Source organism: Halichoerus grypus, chromosome 6 (assembly GCF_964656455.1).
Source record: "Halichoerus grypus chromosome 6, mHalGry1.hap1.1, whole genome shotgun sequence".
Lineage (NCBI taxonomy): Eukaryota > Metazoa > Chordata > Mammalia > Carnivora > Phocidae > Halichoerus > Halichoerus grypus.
In genome coordinates this window covers 20,262,207-20,290,084 of record NC_135717.1, presented here as the reverse complement: position 1 = coordinate 20,290,084, position 27,878 = coordinate 20,262,207, and the positions used below count along the sequence as shown (strand labels likewise).

General features: G+C 46.2%; 1 protein-coding gene and 2 long non-coding RNA genes across 8 annotated transcripts in view; 2 read left to right on the top strand and 1 right to left on the bottom strand.

The window, feature by feature from the left end:
• The window catches only part of LOC144382244 (uncharacterized), a 129,776-nt gene that overhangs the window by 19,295 nt on the left and 82,603 nt on the right, over positions 1–27,878 (top strand). The window contains exon 2 of the long non-coding RNA XR_013448809.1: positions 4,074–4,195. This is a non-coding gene — a long non-coding RNA (uncharacterized LOC144382244). The remainder of the gene's footprint in view (positions 1–4,073; positions 4,196–27,878) is intronic.
• Positions 1–27,878, bottom strand: part of LOC118550307 (uncharacterized) — a 114,090-nt gene that overhangs the window by 14,641 nt on the left and 71,571 nt on the right. For 2 of the 5 annotated variants that reach the window (XR_013448795.1, XR_013448792.1), the window contains one exon: positions 3,647–4,120. Coding sequence is in view for 1 of the 5 variants with exons in the window: in XM_078074672.1 (XP_077930798.1) it covers positions 587–674; positions 2,745–2,806 (150 nt within the window). In the remaining 4 variants the exon portion in view is untranslated. Of the gene's footprint in view, positions 1–586; positions 675–2,744; positions 2,846–3,646; positions 4,121–7,198; positions 7,891–26,200; positions 26,345–27,878 lie in introns of those variants that run through there. The other 3 variants (XM_078074672.1, XR_013448793.1, XR_013448794.1) reach the window with 3 other exon arrangements.
• LOC144382243 (uncharacterized) lies at positions 18,268–26,700 on the top strand. Of its 2 annotated transcripts, none has more exons than XR_013448807.1 (5): positions 18,268–18,408; positions 19,527–19,612; positions 23,408–23,525; positions 24,727–24,863; positions 26,568–26,700. It is a non-coding gene; the product is annotated as an uncharacterized LOC144382243 (long non-coding RNA). The 2 variants fall into 2 exon arrangements; XR_013448808.1 differs by having other exon boundaries at positions 24,690–24,863.

Sequence of the window (27,878 nt, the reverse complement as noted above, 5' to 3'; positions counted from 1 at the left end):
CATTAGCATTCCTGACATTTTCAAAGACAAGTTGAATGAGATCTAATGTACATATCATACAAGCCCCCTATTGAAGACAAAGAGCTCAATGGCTTTTCATATCTTCTCAAATCCTTCCTTCTTGACACCATAACCCTAGTATTTTCAGGTTTCCATCCTGCCAGAGCTGCTCTTTTTGGACTAAGCAGCACAGGCAGGACCCAGAACTTGATGTGGACGGCTGTGGCCACAGCCCCTTCAGGCTGACTGAGAAACCTGCCCTGCGGTCCTCGGTCTTCAGGGAGAACTGCAGTTCTTCTCAAGTTCCCACCAAGGACCCCATGAAAAAACTATTATTTAATCACCATGTGAAAGAACCCAGGAGGAACAAAGACACCACTAGCAGCTTTGAGTCACCGGGTGGCTCAGTCAGTTAAGTGACAACGTCTTGGTTTGGATCAAGTCATGATCTCATGGTCCTGAGGCTGAGCCCCTCTTCAGGCTCTGGACTCACTGCACAGCTGGCTTGGGATTCTCTCTCTCCCTCCCCCTCTGCCCTTCCCCCCCACACCTGTGAAGATACCAGTGAAGTGCCATGTTTACTCACATTTGGGTTTGGGGAACCGGGACAGCGGAGCAAGAGCACCAGGAACAACAGCCTCTGCACCTTCATGTCTTGGTCCTTCCAAGGGGTGCTGGGGCGTCAGGGAGGAGGTGGAGATGGGGGGTGGAGTGGAGGTAGGGATGGGTGGGGTAGGGAGGGGTGGGAAGGGGTGGGAAGGGGACAGGGCTTTAAGGAGGGTTGGGAGCAGGGTAGAAATAAAGGGTGGGATTGGGGAAGGCGTTTGTCAGAAGAAGGGGTCAGTGACGGTGTCAGGGTCAGAGTAAGCACTCGAGGGGAGGTTCAGAAAGGGTAGTAGGTCAGCAGGTTAGGAAATCACTAGGTCAGCAGGAAACAGTAGCAGGTGAAGGGATTGGAGGACGATACACTTTTCTCCAAGCCTTGCCCTGGTTGAACCGTTCCTTAGCAACCCAGAGGCTTTATACTCTCTCTCAGCCAGTCATCTGCCTTTGCCCCTGCTAGATCATAATGGACACCCCGCGTGACCTCATACTTAAAGAGCCCCTTCCCAACTGGCGCCCCACCACGTGCCATCCCAATAACAGGTCCTCTCTGGAACTTTGGCCATCCTTCTTGTTTCTGCTCCCTCCCAACCCGGGTCCCTGTTCCCCTCTTCTGGGTGCTATCTCCTTCCTTCCAGAACTCCCATCCTAGAGCCATTGGCTGAACAACATATAAAGCAAAGGAGGACAGAACTGCAACAACAAGCAAATACACAAGCAGAGTGGGAGGTTTCAACCCTCTCTCAGTGACTCTAAGCACACAGAATATCCATAACATGTAGACCTTGATAGCAAACCATCTGAATCCCACAGCTATCTCCGTATGTCTGTCCACATCCATATACCACTGTGGAGGACACATTAACTTTAGGCATATAGGATACACTTACGAAAATGCACCCGATCTATTTTGGCCATAAGGGACATTTCAGTATGTTTCAGAGGCATGAAATCACACAGAGCATGTTGCGGTAATATAATGTGCTAGAAATCATGGATAAAAAGCTCACTAGAATTTCCCATATGTTTAGAAATTGAGAAGTACCTCTATAAATAAAATAGGAGTGAAGAAATCCCAAAGAGAAAGCTACCTTGGAACCGAATGAAATAAGCATGAGAAAATTGTAATCCAGTATGTCTTCTGGGTGGTATATCCTGGGATATTAGTATGAGAAGACTGTATGGCCTCAAAATCATCCCTAATTGACGGAGACATTTTAACACCTCAAACAGCGGTAGATCTGTCACTTACCTATGTGACCCTGCTACACACTAGCTTGGGCTTTACGTTATGAACCTCACAGGGGAAACAATCCAAGCTGACTCTCATGGGATCTCTTGGGACCTCCAGGAATGAGAGCATTTTAAGAGAAAACATTCACCAGCTTCTCTCCCGGGGGATCCAAGACAACACCCAGAGAGCTGGCAGCTCCAGGTGTGCTGGGCAGGGAGAGCCAAGCAGGTGGGCAGGGCCAGGGACCCAGGTGACTAGACAAACCCCCTGTGATCATCTCTCTTGGGCCCTGTCCTGAGCTGAACTTCCTAAACTGTTTCTCTCTAGGACTAACACAATGTTTCCCCAACTCATTCAGGTCCAAGGCAGCTGAAAATCAATGCTCTACAAACCACCACTTATTGTGTCAATTTCTTGTCAACAGGAACCATTTTAGCACTGCTAAAATAGGAACGCAGTATCTTGAACATAAATATAAAGAAACCATAAAAAACACGCAAACAAAAACAAAACAAGGATAGCAAAATATTTGTATGAAATTGTTTAGATGCTGCTGCCGGCCTCCAGAGCCCCAGAGTTGGGTGGTCCTGGTTATAGAAGGAGAGACCAGGTACAGAAGGGGTGGAGTCAGACTAGCCCAAAAGTGAACGGGAGAGAGGCCCAGCCTCTAAGGGGGACTAGGGAATTCCAGGAAGGATGGCCGGGGTCACCCTGATTATAAGTGGAACAGGGAGCAGGGAAAGAAGAAGCAGTGAACAGAGTTTGGGGGCCTCGAACAGGTGAGATCACTCGTGGAGGTGAGGAAGTGTCCCCAAAGCCAGAGTCAGCCTCCCGTCTACGAAGCCCTTCATGGCCCCTGGAAACAGGGCCGGGAGCCTAGAGTGTGAGATCCAGCTGTGCTGCTTACCAGCTGTGTGACCCTGGGCTGGTTTCCTTCAGTGAGCTGGGGGCGTCCAAGCCTGTGTCCATAACTGTGCTGAGGACAAGCGGAAGCCACGTGCTGAGCACCTATGGACATGAGCAGCATCATCTCCATGGGGCAAGTGCCTTCCCAGATGCGGTGCCTCACGTCTCACAGCTGTTAAAGGCGACACTGGTGACAAACACAGGTCCCTCCTGTTTCAGGCCTGTGCTAAGCCCTGCCCTTTGCACACATCGTCTCTCGGGCTCCAGATGGCAGGAGGACCTCCTAAAGTGCGGGGAGAGCTCCGGGCCCCTGGGGAGGCTGAGGGATTCCTGGGCCCTGGGGAAGGGTGAGTGATTGGGGGACCCTACGGAGGGCTGGGGAATGGAGCTCCTGGGCTCCATGGAAGGAATGGGCGATTGGGCACCCCGGAAAGGGCTGGAGGAGTCTTGCAGGATTCCTGGGTCCCCACAGGGCAGATCCCTCCCACACCTAAGCTGGTGCAGGCTGGGACCTGGAAGCAGCAGCATACAGAGGCAGCAGATCCATGGGATGCTGGATGGAGTGGTGAGGAATGGTCTGGCAGGCAAGTGGAATCACCAGGCTGGGCTGCCCTCGGCGCCTTCCCCCTTCCCCAGCCACCTCACTAGCTCTGGCCCTGACCTCACCCTCCAGCAGGGCATGGGCAAGCCAGGCAGAGGTGGACACCTGGGGCCAAGGAAGGGTCCTCCCCCAGACCTCTGTGTTGTGCTTGTTGAACAGACAAAAGGAGTCACCCAGGGCCCCTGGAACCAGGGGGGAGAATCTGGCCCCAGAGTCCTCTCCAATGGGGCTTGGGGAGAATCATGGAGGGACAGCATTTAGCACTGGTTCATTCACAGAATAAAAGCACAACACGAGTCCCCTTGGATGCTGATGTCAGTTTATTACCCCAGCCACATACTGGGCGCTCACTCGGGGACTTGGAAGCAGGAGAGTAACGGATAGTAATTTAAAAGAACAAAAATGTTGGAATGTGAGCACTCCTGATGCTCTTAAAATCAATGTCCAACACTCCCCTCCTCACCCTCAAAAAAAAAAACTGGGTGTTGCACGCAAATAATGAATCATGGAACGCTATATCAAAAACTACTGAAGTACTATATGGTGATTAACATAACATAAAACAAAAAACAAGAGAATGTGAAAGTCACTCTTTCTCCCATGAAGTCCACAGATAAACCGCTGACCCCAAAGAAGAGCAGAAGGGTCCTCATTTGCTCTTCTCCTGGGGTGGGCTCTGCAGGGATGATTTCCAACCTCACTGAGCGATAGCTTGTCTCTGTCTCTCAGGATATTTTGCTCGAGTCCAAGGCATTAGCCAGCTGCTAAAGGCATTTCTGCGGAAGACAGGATGTCATTATCAAATTCTAAATCTTGGCGCTGGGATAGATACCACCTTCTGGAGATTAAAGGTAAATGAAAATCCCCGTTTTCTTTCCCGAATTGTTTCATTTGTGAAGGTGCCCACCTGGTTCAAAAATGTTAAAAATATATTCAGAAGGAATGCAGTGACTGCCTGTCTCGCGCCCCTGTCCCCAGCTGCTTGCACCTGCTGCCACCCTCAGCCACATATGTGATGTCACCAGGGCCTCGGTGAAGGATAGGTGCCTGGCTTCCCATCCTTTGCTGTTGCAACAGGGGTTATGAAAAAAATCCTTGTAGACATGTCCTCAGCACGTGTGGAAGAGCCCTGCCAGTGGAATTGTGAGACCCAGAGCCCCTGCATCTGCCATATTGACGATAAGGAAGAGGTTTCCTTTTTTTTTTTTTTTTTATGCCTGTATTATTTTTTTTCCTTTTTTTAAAAATTTTTTTTATTGTTATGTTAATCCCCATACATTACATCATTAGTTTTAGATATAGTGTTCCATGATTCATTGTTTGTGCATAACACCCAGTGCTCCATGCAGAACGTGCCCTCCTCAATACCCATCACCAGGCTAACCCATCCTCCCAACCCCCTCCCCTCTAGAACCCTCAGTTTCTTTTTCAGAGTCCATTGTCTCTCATGGTTCGTCTACCCCTCCGATTTCCCCCCCTTCATTCTTCCCCTCCTGCTACATTCTTCTTCTTGTTTTTCTTTCTTAACCTATATTGCATTATTTGTTTCAGAGGTACAGATCTGAGATTCAACAGTCTTGCACAATTCACAGCGCTTACCAGAACACATACCCTCCCCAGTGTCCATCACCCAGTCACCCCATCCCTCCCACCCCACCCCCCACTCCAGCAACCCTCAGTTTGTTTCCTGAGATTAAGAATTCCTCATATCAGTGAGGTCATATGATACATGTCTTTCTCTGTTTGACTTATTTCGCTCAGCATAATACAAGAGGTTTCCTTTTTTATTATGTTATGTTAATCACCATTCATTACATCATTAGTTTTTTTTTTGTTTTTTTTTAAAAGATTTTATTTATTTATTTGACAGAGAGATTGACAGCGAGAGAAGGAACACAAGCAGGGGGAAGTGGGAGAGGGAGAAGCAGGCTTCCCGCTGAGCGGGGAGCCCGATGCGGGGCTCGATCCCAGGATCCTGGGATCATGACCTGAGCCGAAGGCAGACGCTTAACGACTGAGCCACCCAGGCGCCCCTCATCATTAGTTTTTGATGTAGTGTTCCGTGATTCGTTGTTTGTGCATAACACCCAGTGCTCCATGCAGAACGTGCCTTCCCTAATACCCATCACCAGGCTAACCCATCCTCCCGCCTCGCTCCCCTAGAACCCTCAGTTTGTTTTTCAGAGTCCATAGTCTCTCGTGGTTCATCTCCCCCTCCAATTTCCCCCCCTTCATTCTTCCCCTCCTGCTATCTTCTTCTTTTTTTTTCTTAACATATAATGTATTATTTGTTTCAGAGGTACGGATCTGTGATTCAACAGTCTTCCACAATTCACAGCGCTCACCATAGCACATACCCTCCCCAATGTCTTACCACCCAGCCACTCCATCCCTCCCACCCCCCACGACTCCAGCAACCCTCAGTTTGTTTCCTGAGATGAAGAATTCTTCATATCAGTGAGGTCATATGATACATGTCTTTCTCTGATTGACTTATTTCGCTCAGCATAACACCCTCCAGTTCCATCCATGTCTGATAACGATGATTTTATTGTCATCATGACAGTGTCCTTGGTACGGTTTGGGGATGTGCAAGGCTGGGTGATGGTGATATGAAACAAAGGCCTTTTGTAGCTATTCCCTGATTTGGTCCCTCACCTGCTCTGTTAGGGGGCAAGAACAGGTGTATGTAACTACGCTCATTCACAGGAAAGGCGATGGGTCTGGTTAGTGGCAGAACCAGGACAATATGGACTGCAGCTCCTGCAAGTCCGGGTTCCTTCCCTGTTCTCTACACAGGGCCTTGTGCTTGTTCAGGGGGTTCTTTGCGGTCTGTCGATTCACGGTGTGTCTGTACCTCAGGCCCCACGTCTGTGTCCCATGTCATAAGTCATAAAGGCACAGCCACGGCGCTTACTAGGGCAGGTCCTGCTGGGAGAGTCTCTCGTGTATTTATTTCCTCAGGAATCCTCACAACCCCGTGAGGTGCTGTCACTTTCTCTACTGTGCAGACGAGGAACGCTTGGCCCGGGGAGGTTAGTGACTTCCAGCGCCTCACAGCAGACACGTGGTGGAGCTGGGATCGGAAGCCCATTCCCCGGCTCCAGAGTGCCGGCCCTTTTCCCGCACCGTGCTCTCCTCTCACAGAAAAAGTAGTAGTACCACAAGACAGTGCTCGCCCTCACCGTGCCGGGTGCTTTGTGATATTTGCTCTTGTATCCTATTTGATCCCCTAAATGCTGGTCCCACTCCCCCCCCCACATTGGTTTCCTGACCCTCCCTAATCTGTCTCAGTCTGGGTTTTGGAAAACTCTGTTAGGTCCTACTTCCCCAGCACCTCTCAGTGCCTCCCCACGTCCATCCCAGTGGCGGCTCCCCCAGTTCAGGCTCCCCATGACTTCTTCCCTGGACCTTTTTCCTGGATGGCTGTGAGATCCTCCTAACTTTTGTCCTCCATCCGTTCTCCATGCGGAGACCAAAGTCACCTAAAAATACATTTCTGACCATAGTGTTCCTAATTTAAGGCGCTAAGTACACCTTTGCTGTTTGGGGCCTAGTGTTCAGTCCACGAAGATGGTCGGTCAATGTATGAGGGAATACAGAATTAGAAAACGTACTGTGGGGCGCCTGGGTGGCTCAGTTGGTTAAGCGACTGCCTTCGGCTCAGGTCATGATCCTGGAGTCCCTGGATCGAGTCCCGCATCGGGCTCCCTGCTCAGTGGGGAGTCTGCTTCCTGCTTCTCCCTCTGACCCTCCCCCCTCTCATGTGCTTGCTCTCTCTCATTCTCTCTCTCTCAAATAAATAAAATCTTTAAAAAAAACAAAACAAAACAAAAAAAAGAAAGAAAACGTACTGTGTATTCGTCCTCAGGATGAAGATCTTCTCCCAAGTAAGTATTCTGAGGTCGACTTTCCAATGATAGTCACGAGAAAGCTGCACAGCATCAAGTAAGTGTGGCTCGGACCAGAGGACAGAGCCGGGTAGATTCAGAGGCAGCGGTCAGTAGGGGACTGGTCTGCATGCCGGAGACCTCATTTTAGGGGGCTCTCCTTGCAGCCCCACGCCGCTTTCTTGCTGGCCCCAGGATCCTCATTCCAACCTGTCGAGCAGTCTTCCAAATGCAATACACACCCTTCTTTGCGACTGTTCTGTCCATGAACGTCATTTCTCTGAACCTTGAAAAGAAATGACCTACAGTAGTTTAATCATCGGAATTGTTCTGTGTCTTTTGTCTACCTGAATATCTCCAGGGCATAGAGAGGTGCCAGGCCCAGTGCAGATGCCAAGTAAATATTGTTCGTGTGAATGACGAGGAGGCTGAGCTTAGTCATTTACTATACGTGAGATATTCCAGGGACCACTCTGAGGCCAGGTTTTAAAAAGTCTGCAGAGTTGTAGAGGACGAGTTTGTGAATCTGTCTGGGACCTTTTGTAGCACCATGTGAAATGCTTCACTTGGATCATCATTCAGTGCTCAGAGCAGACTCGTGAATTCCGGTGGGGAAGTGAGGCTCAAAGCAGTGAAGCGAATTTCCGTCAGGGCACCTGTGGACGAAAGGGTGGAGCTGAGATTTAAACCCTGGCCTCAAGCCCAAGGTCAAGGTTTCTCAGTGGTTTTAACCTGTACTCCCTCCCTCTTTTTAAATGAGTGATTTCAATAAAATGCCAGGTCTTACATTAAAAAAATTTTTAGTGAACCTAAAAGTTTCAGCTTGTCCTTCATAGATGTCTGATTCTCATCATCTGGAAATAATTTTCAAGTATGAGGTGGTTCTACTTTATCCTATAAAAACAAGGTTTTCACTCTTTCCAAATACAAGATTCTGTTACAGTAAATATGCTTTTTACTTGCCTTCTGGCGTCTGAGGCTGGGCATGTGCCGAGGACAACCTAGCTTGTTGGATCCCCGAGTGAAGTAAGAGTAAGTGGGCTCTCACGTAAGCCCAGAGGTGGCTTCTGGGCTGAAAAATGCTTTGGCCTTTGTGTATGGTTGTTTGATAGAGGATTCGGCTCTCTGAGGTCTGATTTTTGCATATTGTGAAGGAGGAGACTCATCACATAAATGTTACTGACTTCAGGTCTGACTAGGAGTCCGTTTTTCAGTTAACTGTGAGCAATAAGCACTGTGTTAAAAATTTTGTTGGAGAAGAGGCAGGAAACTAGAGACGGCTTGGAAAACACTGGAACATTGGGAACATTCTTGATGACCTATCTTGATCGAGTTCTGAGTCTTCAGTATTTATGATCAGACTGTGACTGGATATCCGATTCGGAGTGTCCTGCTTAGTGACCTCGCCTGAGCCCCGATGCACGTGTGAGTGCGTGTGCCGAGGGCCAGATGTCATGAAGCAGAAGGCCCTGTGCACTGAGTGGCCCTTGCTTTGAACAGGAGCAGGATGTAGTTGCCGTTTCTGGAGTGGGTGTTTGCAGTTTTGCTGAAACTGAGCTCCTGGACTCATTTCTCTCCCTTTCCCATCTCCCCACAGAGTCAAGCCTTTCTTATCACAACCCATTATAGAATTACATTCAGAGGACCCACTTCAAAATGGCAAGTACCCTTAACCTACGTGGTGCAGTACGGACTACAGAACTCTCTTTGCTTTTTTTCCCCTTTTCCTTTGAAATATGGGGTGTGTGTATGTGTGTGTGTGTGCGCGTCAGAATGTGTGTGTGTGTGCGTGCGTCAGAATGTGTGTGTGTGTGTGCGTCAGAATGTGTGTGTGTGTGTCAGAATGTGTGTGTGCGCGCGCGCGTCAGAGTGTGTGTGTGTGCACGCGTCAGAATGTGTGTGTGTGCACGTCAATGTGTGTGTGCGCGCGTCAGAATGTGTGCGCGCGTCAGAATGTGTGTGTGCGCGTCAGAATGTGTGTGTGCGTGCGCCCATGACGTCACACAGCGGGTACTTCTGTGGATACATTTACACCGCATCGCATTTACCGTGGAGGAATTTAAAGCAGATGTCCATAGGTCCCCGTTCTAAAATCTTTTACAAAATGTGTTTCAATGATTTGCAAATGGTGCAAAAATAGATTTTTTTTCTGGAGAATCTCCGTTTCCAGCTTTCCTTGGGAACATCCAGTCTGGCAGCATCAGACCCTCCCTCCTACATGGCTGCCTCGTGGAGGGGGGCTGTCACCCTGCAGTCCCGCCCCCGCTGCTCCCCGCTGTGTGTACCTGACCTGCTCCACCTATTAGGTCACCTCCTTGGCCCCTGTGCTCGGGTTTTCCCCCCTCACGTTTTGATTATGAGTGTTTCCAGCAACGCTCTGCTCACTTCTAAGCCTTTCGAACCAAGGGCAACCTCTTCCAGAATGTTCCATGGTTTTCTGTCTGTGTCTGGCAGAGTAGTTCAAGGGACTTATTAATAATTCAGGTCAGAAGACCTGCCCAGAAGGATGGCCTTCTTGGATGGTGGACACAGATCCCACAGGAAACATCAGACAACTGGACAGGCCTCTGTGCAACCACAGTGCCATAGTCATGCTCCTCGTGAAGAAGCGCCCCCAGGAAAGAACATCTCCCCCATCCTTTGTTTCCTCCTACAAATTATAAGTAGAACCTGTGCAGCTTTGCCATGTGCTGGCCTAGCTGATTTCTCCACACTGGAGCTATAACAGTTTTCTGTGTATTTTGTGAGTACTTGTGTCAGAATGATTACCTGTAATAAAAGAGCTAACACTTTGCATCACCTTTGATCCATCAGTACACAAATGTGTGAAGTAGAAAGTAAAGACCCTCCACAATCTCTCCCCCTATCAAGATAACCAATGTTCAGAGTGTTTTCTCCTGTGGATGAACAATGCACCTAGAGACGGATCAATATCACACATGAGAAAACACACACATAAATAGAATCCAGTGCTGGCACCTAGAAGGTTCGATAAATTTTTGTTGGAAGAATGTATATACACATTGAATAAATACACAGGTTGTAGTTCAATATGTATCTGTTGAATGAGTGAATCTATAGTTCTCAAAATAAATAGATCTATGTGTAAATTTAATAAAGTGAGTAATTTACACATCCTGTTTTGTAACTCGCTCTTTCTGCATCGTTAGTGATTCGTGGCTGTCTTCGTGTCTTCATATATAGGTCTGCCTCATCATTTCTGATGGCTTTCTAGTTCTCCTTGGCATGGAAATTCCAGTTTACTTAATGTATTCAGTACCGATGGTCCTTTAGATAGCTGCATTTTTTATGGTTTTCTATTAAACAGTGTTGTAGAAAGCACAGGGACACGTGCGTATTTGCAGGAATTGCTGGTTCAAGGGATTGTCCTTTATGAATTCTAATAGCTACTGCCAAACTGTTCTTTGAGAACTTCTTCACTAATTTGTCTTTTCACGAGAGTAGATGAGGGTTCTCTTTCCCTACACCCTCACTGACACTGGCCGTTACCATTTAAAAAAATTTTCTGCCAATCTGCCAAACTTATTAATTTAAAATTTTTAAATTAACTTTGAAACTGCTCCTGAGATGGAGTATCTTCCTTCCTTTATCGGCCTGCAGGATTTCCTTGTAAATGTCCATCGGGAATATGTCCGTGGTATCGTTTCATTTTCTCCTCAATTGCTAGGAATCCTTTAGAACATAAAGATACATTCTTCGATAAAAATCCCTCGTCAGCCTTTTTTTTGGGCTGATTTTTTCTTAGTCTTTCATTTGCTTTTGAACTGTGTGTTTATGTCTCATGTAGGCACATTTTCTGGTCCTGTGCTTTTAGTTTTTGATCTTGCCAGCATACTGAGGAAGGAGAATTCGAATAAAAACAGGGGAAATACAAATGTGAGTGAAGGCCTGAGAAAAGTGATAGGTGATTATAAAACTGGCAAAATTCCATTGAAACATTACCCTCCTTCATCAAACCTATGAGGCTGTGATTTTAAGATTCACCGCTATTTCTTTATCATTAGGAAAGACAACTTGCTGGGAAATTAACTGGTGTGTTCTTGACTGTCCAATGCGTCCTGATTTCAGGAATGTTAAAGTGGAAAAAAATATGCATCTTTTGAATTGATACTTTTTAAAAGCTGAACTATGCACAGGTGGAAAATTCAAAGTATATAAATGGGCACACAGGGAAAAGTAAGTCAGAAGTGGTAAATTATGTTCTTAGACATAAGCAATGGACCAAACAACACATCGATACCCTGCAAGCAAACAGTGGAGATCTTTGGTTTTGACCTTACACATATTGAGAATGTAAAAGGACTAGACCAGGGTTTCCCAACCACAACACTCTTGACATTTAGGACCAGATCATTCTGTGTGGCGAGCCGGTCCTGTGCATGGTAGGATGGTCAGCAGTATCCCTGGCCTCTCTCAGCAGATGCTGGGAGTACCCTGCCCCCCAACCCAAGTCCTACCAACAAACATGTCTCCGGACATAGCCACATGCCCTTGGGGGACCATCCCTGGTAGGAGCTACTGGACTAGAGCAACATCCAACTCTGAGCTTCCAGGATTTTATGAAAGCGTCCCACATAACTCCAAAACGGGGTTTCTCCAAGAAGAGCTGCCCACGTGAAGTCCGGATTTACGGCTGATTTGGAATCCCAGACCTGGTTTCTGGTTCATGACAGCTCTGCCATGAACTAGCCTGAGGACCTCTTTTGAGTCCTCCCTTCCTCATCATTCAACCAGGAATAAATAACATCACCTCTGGGACTTGCTGTGGAGAAGGCAGTGAGATCATTTACGCAAAGCCTCTAGCCCAGCAGCTCAGCCAGCACCAAAGGCACTGAATCCACATTAACCCTTTCCTGGTGAATCAGGTGAAAAGGCAGCCAGCCCAGGGTCTGTCCTCAGAAACACGTGGGATGCAGAATCAGAAACCCTGGCCCCGAGTCCTGCCTCGGCCACTGAGTAGCTGGGCATACTTGGCAAGCCATTTTTCCTTCCTCATAACCTAGAAATGATAAGCACCAGTAGGCGAGAACCAAGCCAGGTGTTCTGGGACAGCACTTGGGAAGCTAACCCACTAGAGAAGTACTGACGAGTATGACTATCAGATCTTTGAAAGATATCTGAAAAGGAAAGAACAAGCTCTTCCACAAATCCAAGACCTGAGAGTGCAGTGGTATCAGGGTAAGGTACAGGAGAGAAAAGGAAAATTGTAACAGGAATCCTTCACCTCCCTATCCTTTTACACACGCAAATGCCAACTGGTGACCCACACACAGACCAGGTCTGGCCACAGACAGATTCTGTTGAGCCCCACGTCGTGTCATGGTGGCGCTTTAATTTGCATTAAATGCCACCTGAGTTTCACGAAAGTCCAGACTTCAGGCCTTTTTCGAAAACTCCAAAGCTCAGGCCACACTGGGCCCATATTCCCACACGCCCCTCTTTTGAGACAGACACTGGCGAGGTCCCCCTTGGCCCTCAACTGTTCGTCACTCTGCTTTCAGTAGCCTGCAGTCTATAACCTTGACTTCTCTAGAGGCTACTATCTAGGAAAGCATTCGGACCTGCAGGGAGTAGTCCTTCAACCTTGGCACAAACCGACACCCGAAGAGACACTCCCTTCCAGAGCCTCACCTAGGTCATCAGCTCTCCTAGGTGGTGGCTCAGATTCTTTTGCTCCTTGACACTTCTACCTCGCAACTCAACGTTCCTGGGTTTCCTCACCTTGGTATACACCTTCCTCCACTGAGGCTATCACCTCCCCCAAAAGAACCACCTGCATCTGATGGATTATCTGTCTGCACTGGGGATTTTCAAAATACATCTTTCTTTTTAGAGCAGGACTACAAAAGACAGGACATGCTACTTACACTATCCTGACCAGCACTCCTTCTCACCTCCTGCTGGTAACAGCACCCAGTGTTCTCTGGGGGGCCAGCAGTCCCCCATTCCCAGTCCCTGTGGTTTGGGTGGGGCTGACTCCATTCCCATTTCCAGGGCAAGGCATGGGACCCAGCTGGACACATTCAGAGTCAATCCTGCGGCTCTGGCCACAGTGAAAAGTAGTCTCTGTCCCTCTGGGACTTGAACTGAGGAGGAGGGACAACTGGGTGGGGGCGGGGATGTCCCCTTGTGGACACAGCCTATCTAGAGAGTGGAACCCCTGGATCTAGCCCTGGCTGCAGCCATACTCCCTTTTGGACTCTGTGGGTCACATACGAGCTAATGAAATTCCCATCTTGGCTTAAGGCAATTCGGGTTGGGTTCTCTTACAAGCAAAGGAGACCTAATCAATAGGAGAGAAAGTTGAAAGAAGTGCTTACAGATGGGGGGAAAGGCTCTGCTCCAATTTTCTCCTGGTTTGCTGGTTTGGGTTTGGTACCTCTCTCCATCCACTGAGAGTGGAGTGTTGCTCACTGTATTAGCGATCCCTCTCTAAGCACTTATCTCATGGTCTATAATTATTTCTTGTTTGTCTATCTCTTCCACAAATCTGTTGAGCCCCTTCAGGGCAGAAACTGGGTTGTGTTCACTTCTGAATCTTTAATACCTTGAACAGTGGCACACAGTGTGGGCTCAACAAGTGCCCCTTGATGAATCAATCAACCATCCTAATTCTCTTCTCTGGGACACCCCTGTCATGAGACCACTGCATTAACGTGGTGCCTGTGATACACAAAACGTCTGCTGAAACACACTCATCCTCCCATTGGAAATACATCGCATCATGAGGACTCCCTCCTTCCAGCCATTCCTGATTCTCCCCCATGTTCGTCCCATGGAACCTCACTGTGGGGTTGCTCACAAGGTCCTCGATCTCGGGATGAGAACGTGGCCTCGCAATGCTCTATGAATGGATAACACACAGGATGGGCGTGCCATTCACACACATGACTTCACTCGTGGGTGCAGGGGGCCTTCTTTGCCTTCTAGCCTTCCTCTTGTGTTGAATGCACCCAGAATCCTGCTTCTGATGTCTACCAATAGCACGATAACACACAATCACAATTCTAGGCTCTCTCCTGCCTCTGTGTTCCCTCCCAAGGCTTTTACAATGACTTGAGTGGAAGAAATACAAATGTATCGAAGAAATCGACAGCAGTGAACCAAAAGCTCCCCCAGAAAAAGTTTTGATTTGGGAAGCGGAACTGCCACACCCTTCATAGCTCTGTAATAGCCTCGGAGGCTATAACACTGGAGGCTGATCTTACACTTTGGAAACATTTGTCCAAGGGACCAAATAGCTCAGACTCCAATGCTATCTGGAAACTGAAGAGCACCATCAGGGACCTAGAAGAGCGGTGGATGAGGGAGATCGAGGAACATCAACTCGGAGTTGCGATACTGCACAGTGTCCATCAAGAAAAACTGGCCGACATCATTGACAGGCACCGCAAACAACTCCTCGAGTATGAAAAATGGATAGAAGACCTGCAACATCAAGACTCTGCCGGTCATGGGAAAGATGACTTACTTCAAGAAAGGGAAACTGAGCTTAGAAGGTTGAAGCAACAGCTTGCAGAAATGGAGCGGCTGAATGACAATTTAAACAACGTTGCTTCTGATCTCAGAGCAGAAAACCAAAAAGTTGGTTTTGGCGCTCCAGGATGTAAGACATCAGCTGGAAGAATCTATTCTCTGGAACAACAAGGATTCTCTGGAAAACAACACTGCTGTGAGGGCTTTAAAAATAGAAAAAGGACGGTTAATAGCAAAATTGGCTTGGGCGGAAAAGAAGCTGTTGGAGGAAACAAACAAGTATGAGCAAACTATCAAAGAATTGTCCCCTTTAGAGCATGAGTATCTCATTCAACACAGTCAAGAGAAAGACCTGGAAATAGTACACCTCAAAAAGAGGATCGAGCAGATGGACGCCGACCATAAAGGAACAAAGGAAATGCTGTCCTCTGCTCTGGAGGAGCAGAAGCAATTGACACAACTCATTAAAGAGAAAGAGATGTATATTGAAGAACTTACAGGAAGTCCAGAGCTTCAGGAGGAATTCGGCCAGTCTACCCAAACCTTCAGAAGCAGTGACATTTTCCAGCCATCCGTGGAGGACAAAGACAGGTGTCTCCCATCTGTGACAGGTGAAAATCATCATGTGAGAGAAGAACTGGAGAGCCTAAGACAACAGAGTCGCTCTGTTCCTGCGGTCGACCCTAAAATCCTAGACGAGATCATAGAACTAGAGTGTGAGGTGTTTCAACTGCAGGAGTTAAAGGATGATCTCGAGGAGGAAATCAGAGAGCAACAGAAGATCATTCACAACCAGCAGCAGGGGAAGATAGGACTGCTTCATTCTTTACAAGAGCAGAAGCAGAAAGTGGAGCATCTGCAATACCGGCAGGAGCAGATGAATATTGAACACGCTCAGCTCCTTTCAGCGAAAGACGAGGAGATTCAGCATTTGCAGGACACAATAGAACAAATGAAAGTCCGGTTGCCTGACAAAAGCACACCCCCCACTCCTATGCACACTTGCTTACTCATTCGTTATCTACATACCAAGCACGCATACCAGTGTGGCAGTGTCACTAACATACATATACACATGCATATACACGCGGAGAGAGGGTGGCCACAGAACCTGTCATTCTGACATTCTGCTCTGCAAGGTAGTGGGGATCACATCCCAGTCCTCATATGTCCCCACTCATTGGAGATGCCCCTTGTTCTGTGTTTAGGACACACTCCTTTTTCTGTATTCAGAAAGACATTCAGAACAAGATCAGGGGCTGTACAATGCAACAAAGTGTAAAACAAAATGAGATATCATGGAAGTGCCTATGAAGAGGACCACACCATACTCCACATCCGTAACCACTAGGGTCGCGGACATCTCACGCCATCTGATAGCAGTCTGCCTACTGCATGTTGGGGGCTGCACAGCACTCTAAGAGGACATATAAGGTGATAGAGCCAAGATTAAGAAGACCTCTAAGGCCAAGTGGTATGGGAAAGGCAGGAAAACTTAGAAGCAAGTCTGAGATATGGTCAAATACCCAGCAGGTCACTGCACATTGCCTGACACACAGTAAGTTCTCAGTGAATACGTATTGGATGGAAGGATGGATGGATGGATGGACAGATGGATAAATGGATGAACAGATGCATGGGCAGATAGCATGAACATTCTGTACCCTGCCCCCCCCCACTCCTGGAACTCGACCGCTGGCACAGCAGTAGGCATACAGTAGGTGCTCAAACAATAATTAAGCCAGCTGGATGGCAAATTGGATAGAGGAATAAATGATTCTGAATCTTCTCCATCCTTTTTCGAAAATGAGTGTTTGCTCCAAGCAACATTTTGGGTTAAGTAAAGTTAAGGCCTGGGGAGGGGAGGAAGCAGCATTACTGGTATTTATTCCAGGGTGAACATTTATGTGTGCCATCACATTCAGTTCTCAGAAGAAGCCTGTTAAGGCAGGGTCTATCTGATGAATCACTGACCTGTACCTCTGAAACAAATAATGCATTGTATGTTAAAAAAAAAAAAAAGAAGAAGAACATAGTAGGAAGGGAAAAATGAAGGGGGGGAAATTGGAGGGGGAGATGAACCATGAGAGACTATGGACTCTGGGAAACAAACTGAGGGTTTTAGAGGGGTTTGGGGTGGGGGGATGGGTTAGTCCTATGATGGGTATTAAGGAGGGCACATATTGCATGGAGCACGGGGTGTTACACGCAAACAATGAATCATGGAACACTACATCAAAAACTAACGATGTAATGTATGGTGACATAACATAATAAAATAAAATTTTTAAAAAAAGGAACAACAACAACAACAAAAGGCAGGGTCTATTATTATCTTCTCCATTTTACAGTTAGTTGATAAACCCGAGCCATAGACCTTGCCCAAGGTCACTTGCTCAAACTAGTAAATGGAGAGCAAGGATTTGAACCAGAGCTGTCTGACTCTTGCTTGCAACCATGCCGCACTGTAGAATGCTTTCCCCAAGTGCAATGCACTGTGGAAGCCCAGTTTATGAAACAAATGAGGGAGAAGCAGCTCTGGCTGTTCTGACTCGAGATCCCAGAGCTGTGCTGCACCCCATCACCCTGACCCTGGCTCCTAAGACACCTCTCTGGACCCACAGAGCCCCAGGAAGCATGTTGTGAAAACCACCGTTCTGTGGGATAGTCCGGTGCCCTTTCCTGTGCTCAGGGGCTTCCCAGGCACGACAGCTTCCAGCCCATAGGGAAAAAGCAGTGGGTAGGACACAATGAAAAGAATCCAGACAGACCTGAGCTTTGTTGCCTCACCATGTTGAGCGTCAGCTTCCTCCGATGTCAACAGGCAAAATAACACCTTCGGCCGGGTGACTGAGGATGAAAGAAATGATGCACGTGAAGTGCTGGGCTCTGTGCACAGTGCTCAGTCTAAGTGCTCACGGAAGGTCAGCTGGTGGTCACGGTCACGGAAGAAGCCTTAGAACATCCTAACTTTCTGAACCCTCACAGGTGGCAACTCCTTTTCTTTGTCTCTTTGACAGCAGAAGATGGTAAAAAAAAGAACTCAATTTGATTTAGAATGCCAACCCTGCTATTCACTAGCTGAGGGACTGACCCTGGGCCAGTCACGTCACCGCTCTGACTCTCCTTTCTGTTTACTTAAATGGGGAAAAGATGTCCTACTTCAGGTTGTAAGAATCCAATTAAATAAAGGATGCCACTCAGGAGAAAGAACACATGATGTATGTTTTTGTGCCCTATTTCCCAGGGACCTGGAGGCTTGGAGGGAGAGCTGACAGCACCCACTCTCACGAAGTCCACAGCTGTTTCCTTCAGACAGAGAGCTCCCAGCCGCTTCTCACCCCGGGGTTTACCATCCCTGGGTTGGACTAGCTGATTTTTAGCTCCGTTCCTGAACTGACATTTTACTCTAGGAGGTTTGTTCTCTCTCCATTTGAGGCTGCCTGAACGACTCGAGACAAGTCCCTGCTTTAAAAGTAATGACAAGACTGCCTGTCAGTGGAAATAAGCCCCACACACTATGTCACTAATAGAAGCAGGAGAATTTCTGAGATACCTCTGTGAGTTCGTGAGGCATGCAAGATGAAACGCGAATTCATCTCGGCTCAGTCATACGCGCTCTGAAACCGAATTGCGGGGGATGGAGTTTTCAGTTGTTCAGCTGGTTCAACACGAAGGTGAGGGGGCCCCGGACAAATAAGCAGAATTCTGCCCAGTGGAAGTCAGGGGCTTCTAGCTGCCAACAGCCCGGGACGCCCCGACCGCTTCAGAAACACAGCCCACGGGGTAAACATGCAGACTCTGGAGGTAGAATCTCCAGGTTCAAACCCAGCTCCACCACTTGCTAGATGAGTAGCCTCGAGCAAACTTCACTGCACTGTTCCTCAGTTTCCTCCTCTGTGAAGTGGGGTGAACGATAGAGCCCACACTATCAGTTATTGTGGAGAACAAAGAAATCAATGCATGTAGTTAGTGCAGTCCCTGGTATATAGGAAATGTTTAGTAATCTAAGTTGTACTAGTTATACAGGGCCTTTCCAAAAGTGTCTAGAATGTTCTGTTGCTCACTGGACACAGCTCAAACTCAGGATCATACTTGCATGACCCCATACACTGTGGCCTCTGATGATCCATCCCTGCAGCCTTGCCTCTTGCTTCTGGCATCCTCCCCCATCCCTGCACAATGACGTGCAGTCCCCCCAGGTGTCCCCCACTCTCTCTTCCCTTCCTCACAACTGCTGTCACATAGAAATTTCTGCTCACCTTTCTCCAGAACCCTCTCCCAACCTCCCCAGCAGGCAGGAAGACTGGATTGGGGGCTACAAGAAGAATCTCCATGCAGGTATGAGGCTTGGTCCTTCTGAGCGATGACAGTCCTGGGAAAGTGCCCTTCAATTCACCTCACCCCACTGTCAACACAGAGGAATGTGCTAGGTGTCACCAGGGACCCACCCTGGGTGGGCAGGCAGCCAAAGGGCCAGCTTCTCCCAAAATGTGAAGACGGAGCAGGATGCCCATGATGAGGACCAAAGGAAAGTTCCCTGAGGATCAGACAGCATCCAATTTCCTCTCGGACAGTATTACTGGTAGCTGGGTGCCTTTGTGAGAACGTGGGAGTTACATATCCTGTACGTGATTTTTCTCATTCAGTAAGATATTGTATCCTTTACCCACGACATCTGGCTTCTTCTCCAAACATACCAATGTCACCTCCATTACAACACGCGGTGCCTCTCTTCCAGGAGCGCCTGGCACCCTTGCATTTCTTCTCTTACAGTCCTTCTCATGCTGTATAGGCTACGTGTTGAAGAGTGTGGATTCAAGAACCAGACTGCTTGCGTTCCAATTCCCAATTCTCCATTTACCAGCTGTGTGACACCAGGCAAGTTACTTAACCTCTCTGCACTTTGGTTTCCCCATCTATACAATGGGTAATACTAATCATCCCTTTCTCATAGTGCTGTCGTGAGGGCCAAGTGAGTTCATACATGGGAAGGCCTCGGAATAGCACCTGGGACGCAGAACTTGTTTAATAAACACTAGCGATGATTAGTAGGACTACCAACTTGTGTCTACCTCCCCCTTCCCCATGGGGTTGTGAGGTCCAAGAGACCAGTGGCTATCTGCAGAGTTCATCTTTTGCCCCCAGCACAGGAGGTGACACAAACCAGGTACTCAGTAAATATCTGCGGAAGTCAGAGAAAGACAAAGAAGAGACGAGGGGAGGGTTGGAGTAGGCAGAGTGGAGGAGTGGAATGCCTTGAAGGTTGTTTAATGCAACCTCTATTTTACAAATAGAAAATTATGTATAACTGAAGAAAGCCAGATAAATCAATTTCCACCCAAGTGGAACTGATTACCCTTGTTTAGTCTGCCAAAATCATGTAACTATTTTCAATCACTAAATATTCATCATTCCTTATATGGAGTTCATTATTTGTTATTTGGCAGAGGGGGACCAGGACACATTAGCCGTTCCTTAAAAGACACACTGGATGGCACAAACGGACTCCCTCCTTTGGCCCAGGATTCAGCTGCTCCTTCGGAGAGCTTCGCTGTGGGGACATCTCAATCCCAGCTGCCGTCTCTAGAGGCCCGACAAAAGCCCTGGTCCCCTCAACACTTACCCTGCAGCCCCTCAGATCAACCTCAGCTTTGCAGACGGAATCCCTGATTTTACTACCAAGGGATCTGTTTTCCGTTGCACGTTCACATGACTCAAGTTCTCCAGATTAATGTTTAAAACCAAAAAGTTCATCGAATAGTGTTTCAGTGCAAAATCCTTACCATACGGATTGGCTTCCTCTAGCTCCACATAACCAGCACTTTCAAAGTAACATTCAAAGGTCATGTGATGATTAGCTACTCAGAGCGGCAGGAGCTGGATGAATCAAATCTCGGCCCCATCCTGATAAAAAGGACTGACACATCCATCTTAGAGTAACAGATGGTCTAGCCTCGTATTTCTTCAACTTTATTCAGGGACAATTATATGACTGTGTGCTATACCCACTGGTACTATTATTTACTATCTGCATACAGGGGTCCTGGACAATCCCTTTGTGCACGGGTGGGGCTAGGAGCCTCCAAACTAATACTTCTCTCAATCTAGAGGTTTTTTTTCACTTGCCACCAGATAGTTCCTAATATAGTTGAAGCTTATAGGTCTTCCTTAAAAATAAAACTGGCTCTGCAAGTTATTTTAATCATATGCTGATTGAGGGGAGATACCAGTTGTATGCTGAAATATAAGAATGTGCTTGCCTTTCAGAATTACGTAATGTTCAGGACGGCTGTTTTTATAAACCTGACCAGCCCCACACTGGGTGGCTACGGAGCCACCATTAATTAAGCTTAGGTACGCTCAGATGGCCAATATCCAGGGCAGCTAGAACCTCACCCAGTCCTTCCCATTACTATATAGTGTTCTCTCATACTGAGATCCACTGATAGAAATTCTGATCTTCACTGACTGGACACAGATAAATCACAAGCTTCTTTGGGGACTCACACAGTGTTAGAATGGTCAGTCTGAAGATCAAAAAATTATAGCTCTTTACTCCCCTCTTTGACTAGGGATCTCCCCTTCTTCCTCACTGGTTTTAGGGAAGTTTGGGGTATCATTAAACTTAACATATATTTAATCTACGCCTTACACATCTGCACTCCCTACACAAAGCCCATCTGTTTGGTAAGAAGAGACCCTGCTTCCAACTCCTCTGTGGGTACCAGAAAGTTAGTCCTCAGTCAAACTGATGCACTGACATGACTTTTTAAAGGTCAACTCTCTTGTATATTACTTGAATACACTTATTTTGTAAATAAAACGTTATCCCTCTAATCTATAATTATTTCACAGCTCTAAATAACTGGAAATCTATATCACTTTCCAGAAAAAGAAGGCAAAAAATACAAATAAAATAAGACAATACCATTAAACTCTAAATAGATACTGTCGTTTGCTAAAGGCACTGAAACCAAAATCGGCTCTCTCGTCATAAAAAAATTTAAAAATCACTTAGTGTTAGAAAAGTGTTAAACATGTAGTCGCACCAGACTGAGATGTCCTTGATGATATCATCAGAGGAACTGGAAAAGAATTTTGTGTGAGAAATAAAATCCTGCCAATGGAAGAGTGGGGACTTGGAGTTATTTAAATGCTGTTAGAATGCACCCTCTAAAATCATCTCACATACATGAATGGACATGCCCCACACTCTAGGCAGTTTTTGGTGCCAATGAAAACAGAATATTCAAACAGCACTGGCTGTAAGTCTCTATGTCCAACCTCACTTTAGAGACGGTCTTATCAATACAAAATCCACTGGTCACCTCAACATGATAAAGGCCATCTATGAAAAAGCGATGACTAACATTATACTCAATGATGAAAGGCAAAATGCTTTTCCCCTAAGATCAGAAACAAGACAAAGATGCCCACTTTTACCACTTCTGAGCAATGAGGCAGGAAAAAGAAAAAGGCATCCAAATTGGAAAGGAGGAAGAAAAATTATTTCTGCTTGCATATGTCATAATCTTACACGTAGAATGCCCTAAAGATTCCAGTACACACACACACACACAAATGTTAGACTTAATAAATTCGGCAAACTTGCAGGATACAAAATCAACACAGAGAAATCAGTTGCATTCCTTTGCACTAACAATGAACAATCTGAAAAGGAAATTCAGAAACAATTCTACTTACAATAACATCAAACAGAATAAAATATTCAAGAATAAACTTAACCAAGAAGGTGAAACACTTGTACGCTGTGTTTAAAAAGAGATAGTATGCCCCAAAGGGGGTCACTTGTACTAAACGCCAACACCAGCAAACCAAGACTGAACACCTAACCTAACTGCAGTTTCAACCCCCCAGGAATGTAACCTTTAACCAGTCAACATGAAATTACGAGGTCAGCATTAATGAGATAATCCACCCATTCGACTCCTGTTCCCCTTAAGAAGGTGACCTCCTCTGATACAAGCCATTCTTTGGTAATAATTTCTTTTTTCCACCCCCTTTCCACATTTAAAAACCTCTCCTTTTCCACAGCTCAGCAGAACTCCTTTCCAGCAGCGAGATGGGATGCCGTCTCTGGTGAATTGTTGAGTAAAGCCACTTTGATGTTTAAATTGACTCATTTGAGTCAGTTAAGCCTCTGACTCGGTTTCTGCTCAGGTTATGATCTCAGGCTCAGGTTATGATGTCGGGCTCCATGCTCAGCATGGAGCTTGCTTGAGACTCTCTCCCTCTGCCCCTCCACCACCCCTCTAAAATAAATAAATTAAAAAAAATAAAAAATAAAATAAAATAAATAACATAAAATAAGCACCCTTGTATGTTGAACTATATAAAACTATGTTAGTGTACTTTGGAAGATACAGATGATGTGGATTTGCTAGGTCAAACTGAATACATGATTTTTAGGAATATGTAAAATCAAATTTCTGTCTAGAAAGACTGCTTTCTTATATTCCCAACAATAGTGTATTGGAGGACCTATTGTTCCTATCAAACATTGGCTATGATTAAATTTTTACTGGTGACTAATATTATCTTTGTTGTTTTTAATTTGTATCTTCCTGATAAATAGTAAAGTTGAACTTCTTATTTAAAAAAATAAAAAATAAAAAAATAAATTGACTCATTTGAATTTTTGTTGTTTAACAGATTTGATGGCACCAGTGGGACCACAGGAGACTTCCAAGAGCTTCAGGGACAACAAGCAGCACAGGCGCAGTTCCCCACAGACCCTTTGACTTCATGGTCTTTTTCATCTTTTCCAAGGGTAAGTTCACACTTGATTCTGAGCTCCACTCTCTGTGTCAAGCTCAGAGCATTCTTCCAGCTTTGGGGATTCATTCTATTTGGCAGATGGAAGCTCTCCTGTTAACTCCTTTACGGGATTTAAAGAGCAATTTGGTTGCACTTAATTGCTACCTTAAAATAACTGCTGCCTGACCCTAGAGAGTTTATCCTCAGGGCCAGAGTGGAGGAAGAGGTGACAGTGGGTTTCCAGTGGGATTGAGTGCTTTCAAATGTGACCAGCTTAGGGAAAAGCACCCATCCCCCAGAATTCCCAGGTGGAAGGCAAAACTCCCAAAACCAGTGACGTCACTGGCTTGTTTTCACTGTTTTCAATAATCTGTCCCTATCTACGTGAGGTTGTTTGAATTCCTTCCCAACTGTTCCCGAACAGAGGGTTTTGGAAATCAAGAGGTTTTGAAATAATTGAGCCTCGCCTTCAACATCCATTCACTACGTATTTATTCAATATCTACTCTCTGGCAGACCCTGGGCCAGGCATGAAAGATATACGGCAATGGGTAACCCAGAGAAGGGTGCTGCGCTTATGAGGGCTATGGTCTAGCTGGGATATCAGACCTCCTCAGTAACTAAGCACACAATAAATAGTCATAACCGAGGTGCCTGGGTGACTCAGTTGGTTAAGTGTCTGCCTTTGGCTCAGGTCATGATCCCAGGGTCCTGGAATGGAGCCCCGCATGGAGCTCCCTGCTAAGCGGGGAGCCTGCTTCTCCCTCTCCCTCTGACCCTCCCCCCTGCTTGTGCTCTCTCACTCACCCTTTCTCTCAAATAAATAAATAAAATCTTTAAAAATAATAACGATTGACATAACATAATAAAATAAAAATAATAATAATAATAATGAGTTATTACCTAAGTACTATAAATGAGAAGTACAAACTGCTTAGGAGGGTGTCTTAGTCCATTTGTGCTGTTATAACAAAATACTACAGACTTGGTGGCTTATAAACAACAGAAATCTACTTCTCACAGTCCTGGAGCCTGGTTGTCCAAGATCTGGGGGCCAGCATGGTCGAGTGAGGGCCATCTTCTGAGTCACAGACTTCTCGTTGTATTCTCACAGTGTGGAAAGGGCTAGGTAGTTCTCTGGGGTCTCTTTTCTAAGAGCACTAATCCCATTCGTAAGGGCTGCACCCTCATGACCTTTTGCTGGAGTTTTCCAGGAAGACACATTAAGCCTAATGGAGACAAACCGATGGTCCCGCAGTGACCACAAGCCACCCCTCCATGGCTCGGCTGTTTGGATGGTACAATCATGGATGGAGGCTGAGCAAGTGGAGTCTGGGGAGACACAGTTCAGGTTAGTGATGTCTCAAGATCTTGCTTAGACACAGTAATTCTGAGAAAAGGATTTAGACAGTCCCCCTTCACTGTGGCTCCACACACTCCTCACCACTCAGCCTGGCCACCCAAATTGCCACCCCAGGCTAGACCGCAGGCTCTGGAGGAGCTGGGAGGGGCCAGGACAGACCAGTGCTCAGGAAAGTGGTTCTGGACTCTGACTACTGGATTTGAACAGCTGCTCTCCTACTCGTTAGTTGTGTGACTGAGCACAGCTACTGGGCTGCTCTTTGCCTCATGCCTGGGTGATGATCACAGTGGCTCCTCCTAGGGTGCTTGTGAAATCAAGGGAGTTAATCCATGTAAAGTGTGTAAAACAGTCCTTGGCTGTACTAAGTCCTCAATGAAAGACCAGAGAGACATAGGTACTCCCATGTTTGTGGCAGCATTGTTCACAAGAGCCAAGATATGGAAACAAACTAAGTGTCCATCAACGGATGAGTGAATAAAGATGTAGTAGATACATACAGTGGACTATGATTCAGCCAGACAACAAGGACAGAACTTGAGGACATTATGCTAAGTAAGATAAGTCAGACAGAGAAAGACAAATACTGTACAGTACCTCTTTTTTTTATTTTATTTATTTATAGAGAGAAAGAGAGAGAGAGAGCACGTGTGCAAGTTGGGGAAGGGGCAGAGGGAGTGGGAGAGAGAGAATCTCAAGCACACTCCACGCTGAGCTGGAGCCCAATACAGGGCTTGATCTCACGGCCCTGAGATCATGACCTGAGCCAAAATCAAGGGTTAGACGCTTAAGGGACTGAGCCACCCAGGCGCCCCCGAATGGTACCTCTATATGTGGCATTAAAAAAAACCAAACTTGTAAAAACAGAGTAAAATGCTGGTTACCAGGGACTGGGGCGGGGAAATGGGAGCGCTGTTGTTGAAGGCGCATATTTGTAATTAAAGGATAAATGAGTCCCAGAGACCTAATACACAGTACAGTGATTACAGGCAACAACTGTATCGGAAACATTAAACTTGCCAAGAGACTAGAATTAACTGTTCCCAACACTAGAAGAAATAAGAATTATGTAACATGGTAGAGGTGTTAGTTAACAGTACAATGACAACTGTATTGCAACATAAAAGTATCAAGTCCCCTTAAATTTACACAATGTTCTTTGTCAAATACAACTCAGTAGAAACAAGTAAACTGCAGTTGTTATTACACAATTCTGCATCCACAGGGCTGAGCATATAACCTGGTTCATGACTGGAGTTCTATAAGTAGTTGTTTCATATAATTTGAGGTCAACACCACCACCACCACCACCACCACCATCATCATCACTGAGCCCTTACCATTCCAGTTCTTTGTGAAGCATTTTGCAGACCCTTGAGTTTCTTGGCTTGTGGTGAAGGAAGAACTCTAAGAACATATGTCCAGCACCAGTTTTTCTCAGAGACTCACCACTTTTAGAAGCAGATTTTAGTCTGGCAGCTGGATATGGACAGTGGCAAAGCAAAGGAGAAAGGAAGAATAAACTAGGAGAAAAGGTTCTATAGACTATAGACAGCGAATAGCATTCCAACGGAGTTTAAACTCATGTTTCTTAAATTCTACACAAGTCATATAAACTGAACTAGCATCCTAGCAAAGCATAAACTATGGAGATTCTCTTCTTTTCCTTATTTTCTGTGTTTCCTCCTTCTCCAGCTAACACTAAGTCTGTTGGGGCACCTGGGTGGCTGAGTCAGTTAGGCGTCTGCCTTCGGTGCAGGTCATGAACAAGCATCCTGGGATCGAGCCCCGCATCGGGCTCCGTGCTCAGCGGGGAGCCTGCTTCTCCTTCTGCTTCTGACTGCCTGCCTGTCTGCCTACTTGTAATCTCTCTCTCTCTCAAATAAATAAAAATCTTTAACAAAAACAAAAACACTAAGTAATTGACCCCCACCAACGGAGACGTGAAACCTAGTGGTTAAGAGTGTGGGTTCACCTCTTACACTGTTGGTGGGAATGCAAGTTGGTACAGCCACTTTGGAAAACAGTGTGGAGGTGCCTCAAAAAATTAAAAATAGAGCTACCCTATAACCCAGCAATTGCACTCCTTGGTATTTACCCCAAAGACACAGATGTTGTGAAAAGAAGGACCATATGCACCCCAACGTTCATAGCAGCAATGTCCACATATAGCCAAACTGTGGAAAGAGCCGAGATTCCCTTCAACAGATGAATGGAAGAAGATGTGGTCCATATATACAATGGAATATTACTCAGCCATCAGAAAGGATGAATAACCAACTTTTACATCAACATGGATGGGACTGGAGGAGATTATGCTAAGTGAAGTCAGTCAAGCAGAGAAAGTCAATTATCATATGGTTTCACTTATTTGTGGGACATAAGGAATAGCATGGAGGATATTAGGAAAAGGAAGGGGAAAATGAAGGGGGGAAATTGGAGACGGAGACGAACCATGAGAGACTATGGACTCTGAGAAACAATCTGAGGGTTTTAGAGGGGAGGGGATGGGGGGATGGGTTAGCCTGGTGATGGGTATTAAGGAGGGCACGTACTGCATGGAGCACTAGGTGTTATATGAAAACAATGAATTGTGGATCACTACACCAAAAACTAATGATGTATTTTGTGGTGACTAACATAATAAAATAAAATTAAAAAAAAAAAAAGAGTGTGGGTTCAATGGAGCGCCTGGCTGGCTCATTTGGTGAAGCATCCCACTCTTGGTTTCAACTCAGGTCATGATCTTAGGGTCCTGGGATCATGCCCTACTTCGGACTCCACGCTCAGCAGGGAGTCTGCCTGAGATTCTTTCTCTCTCTCTCCATCTACACCTTCCCATCTCTCTCTCTCTCCATCTACACTTGTTCACTCTCTCTATATAAAATATATCTTAAAAAAAAAGAGTGTGGACTCAAGAGACAACCTATACAAGCTCTTGGTCAAATCATGTCAACCTTCTGTGCCTCAATTTCCTCATCTATAGAATGGGAATAAGGTAATAAG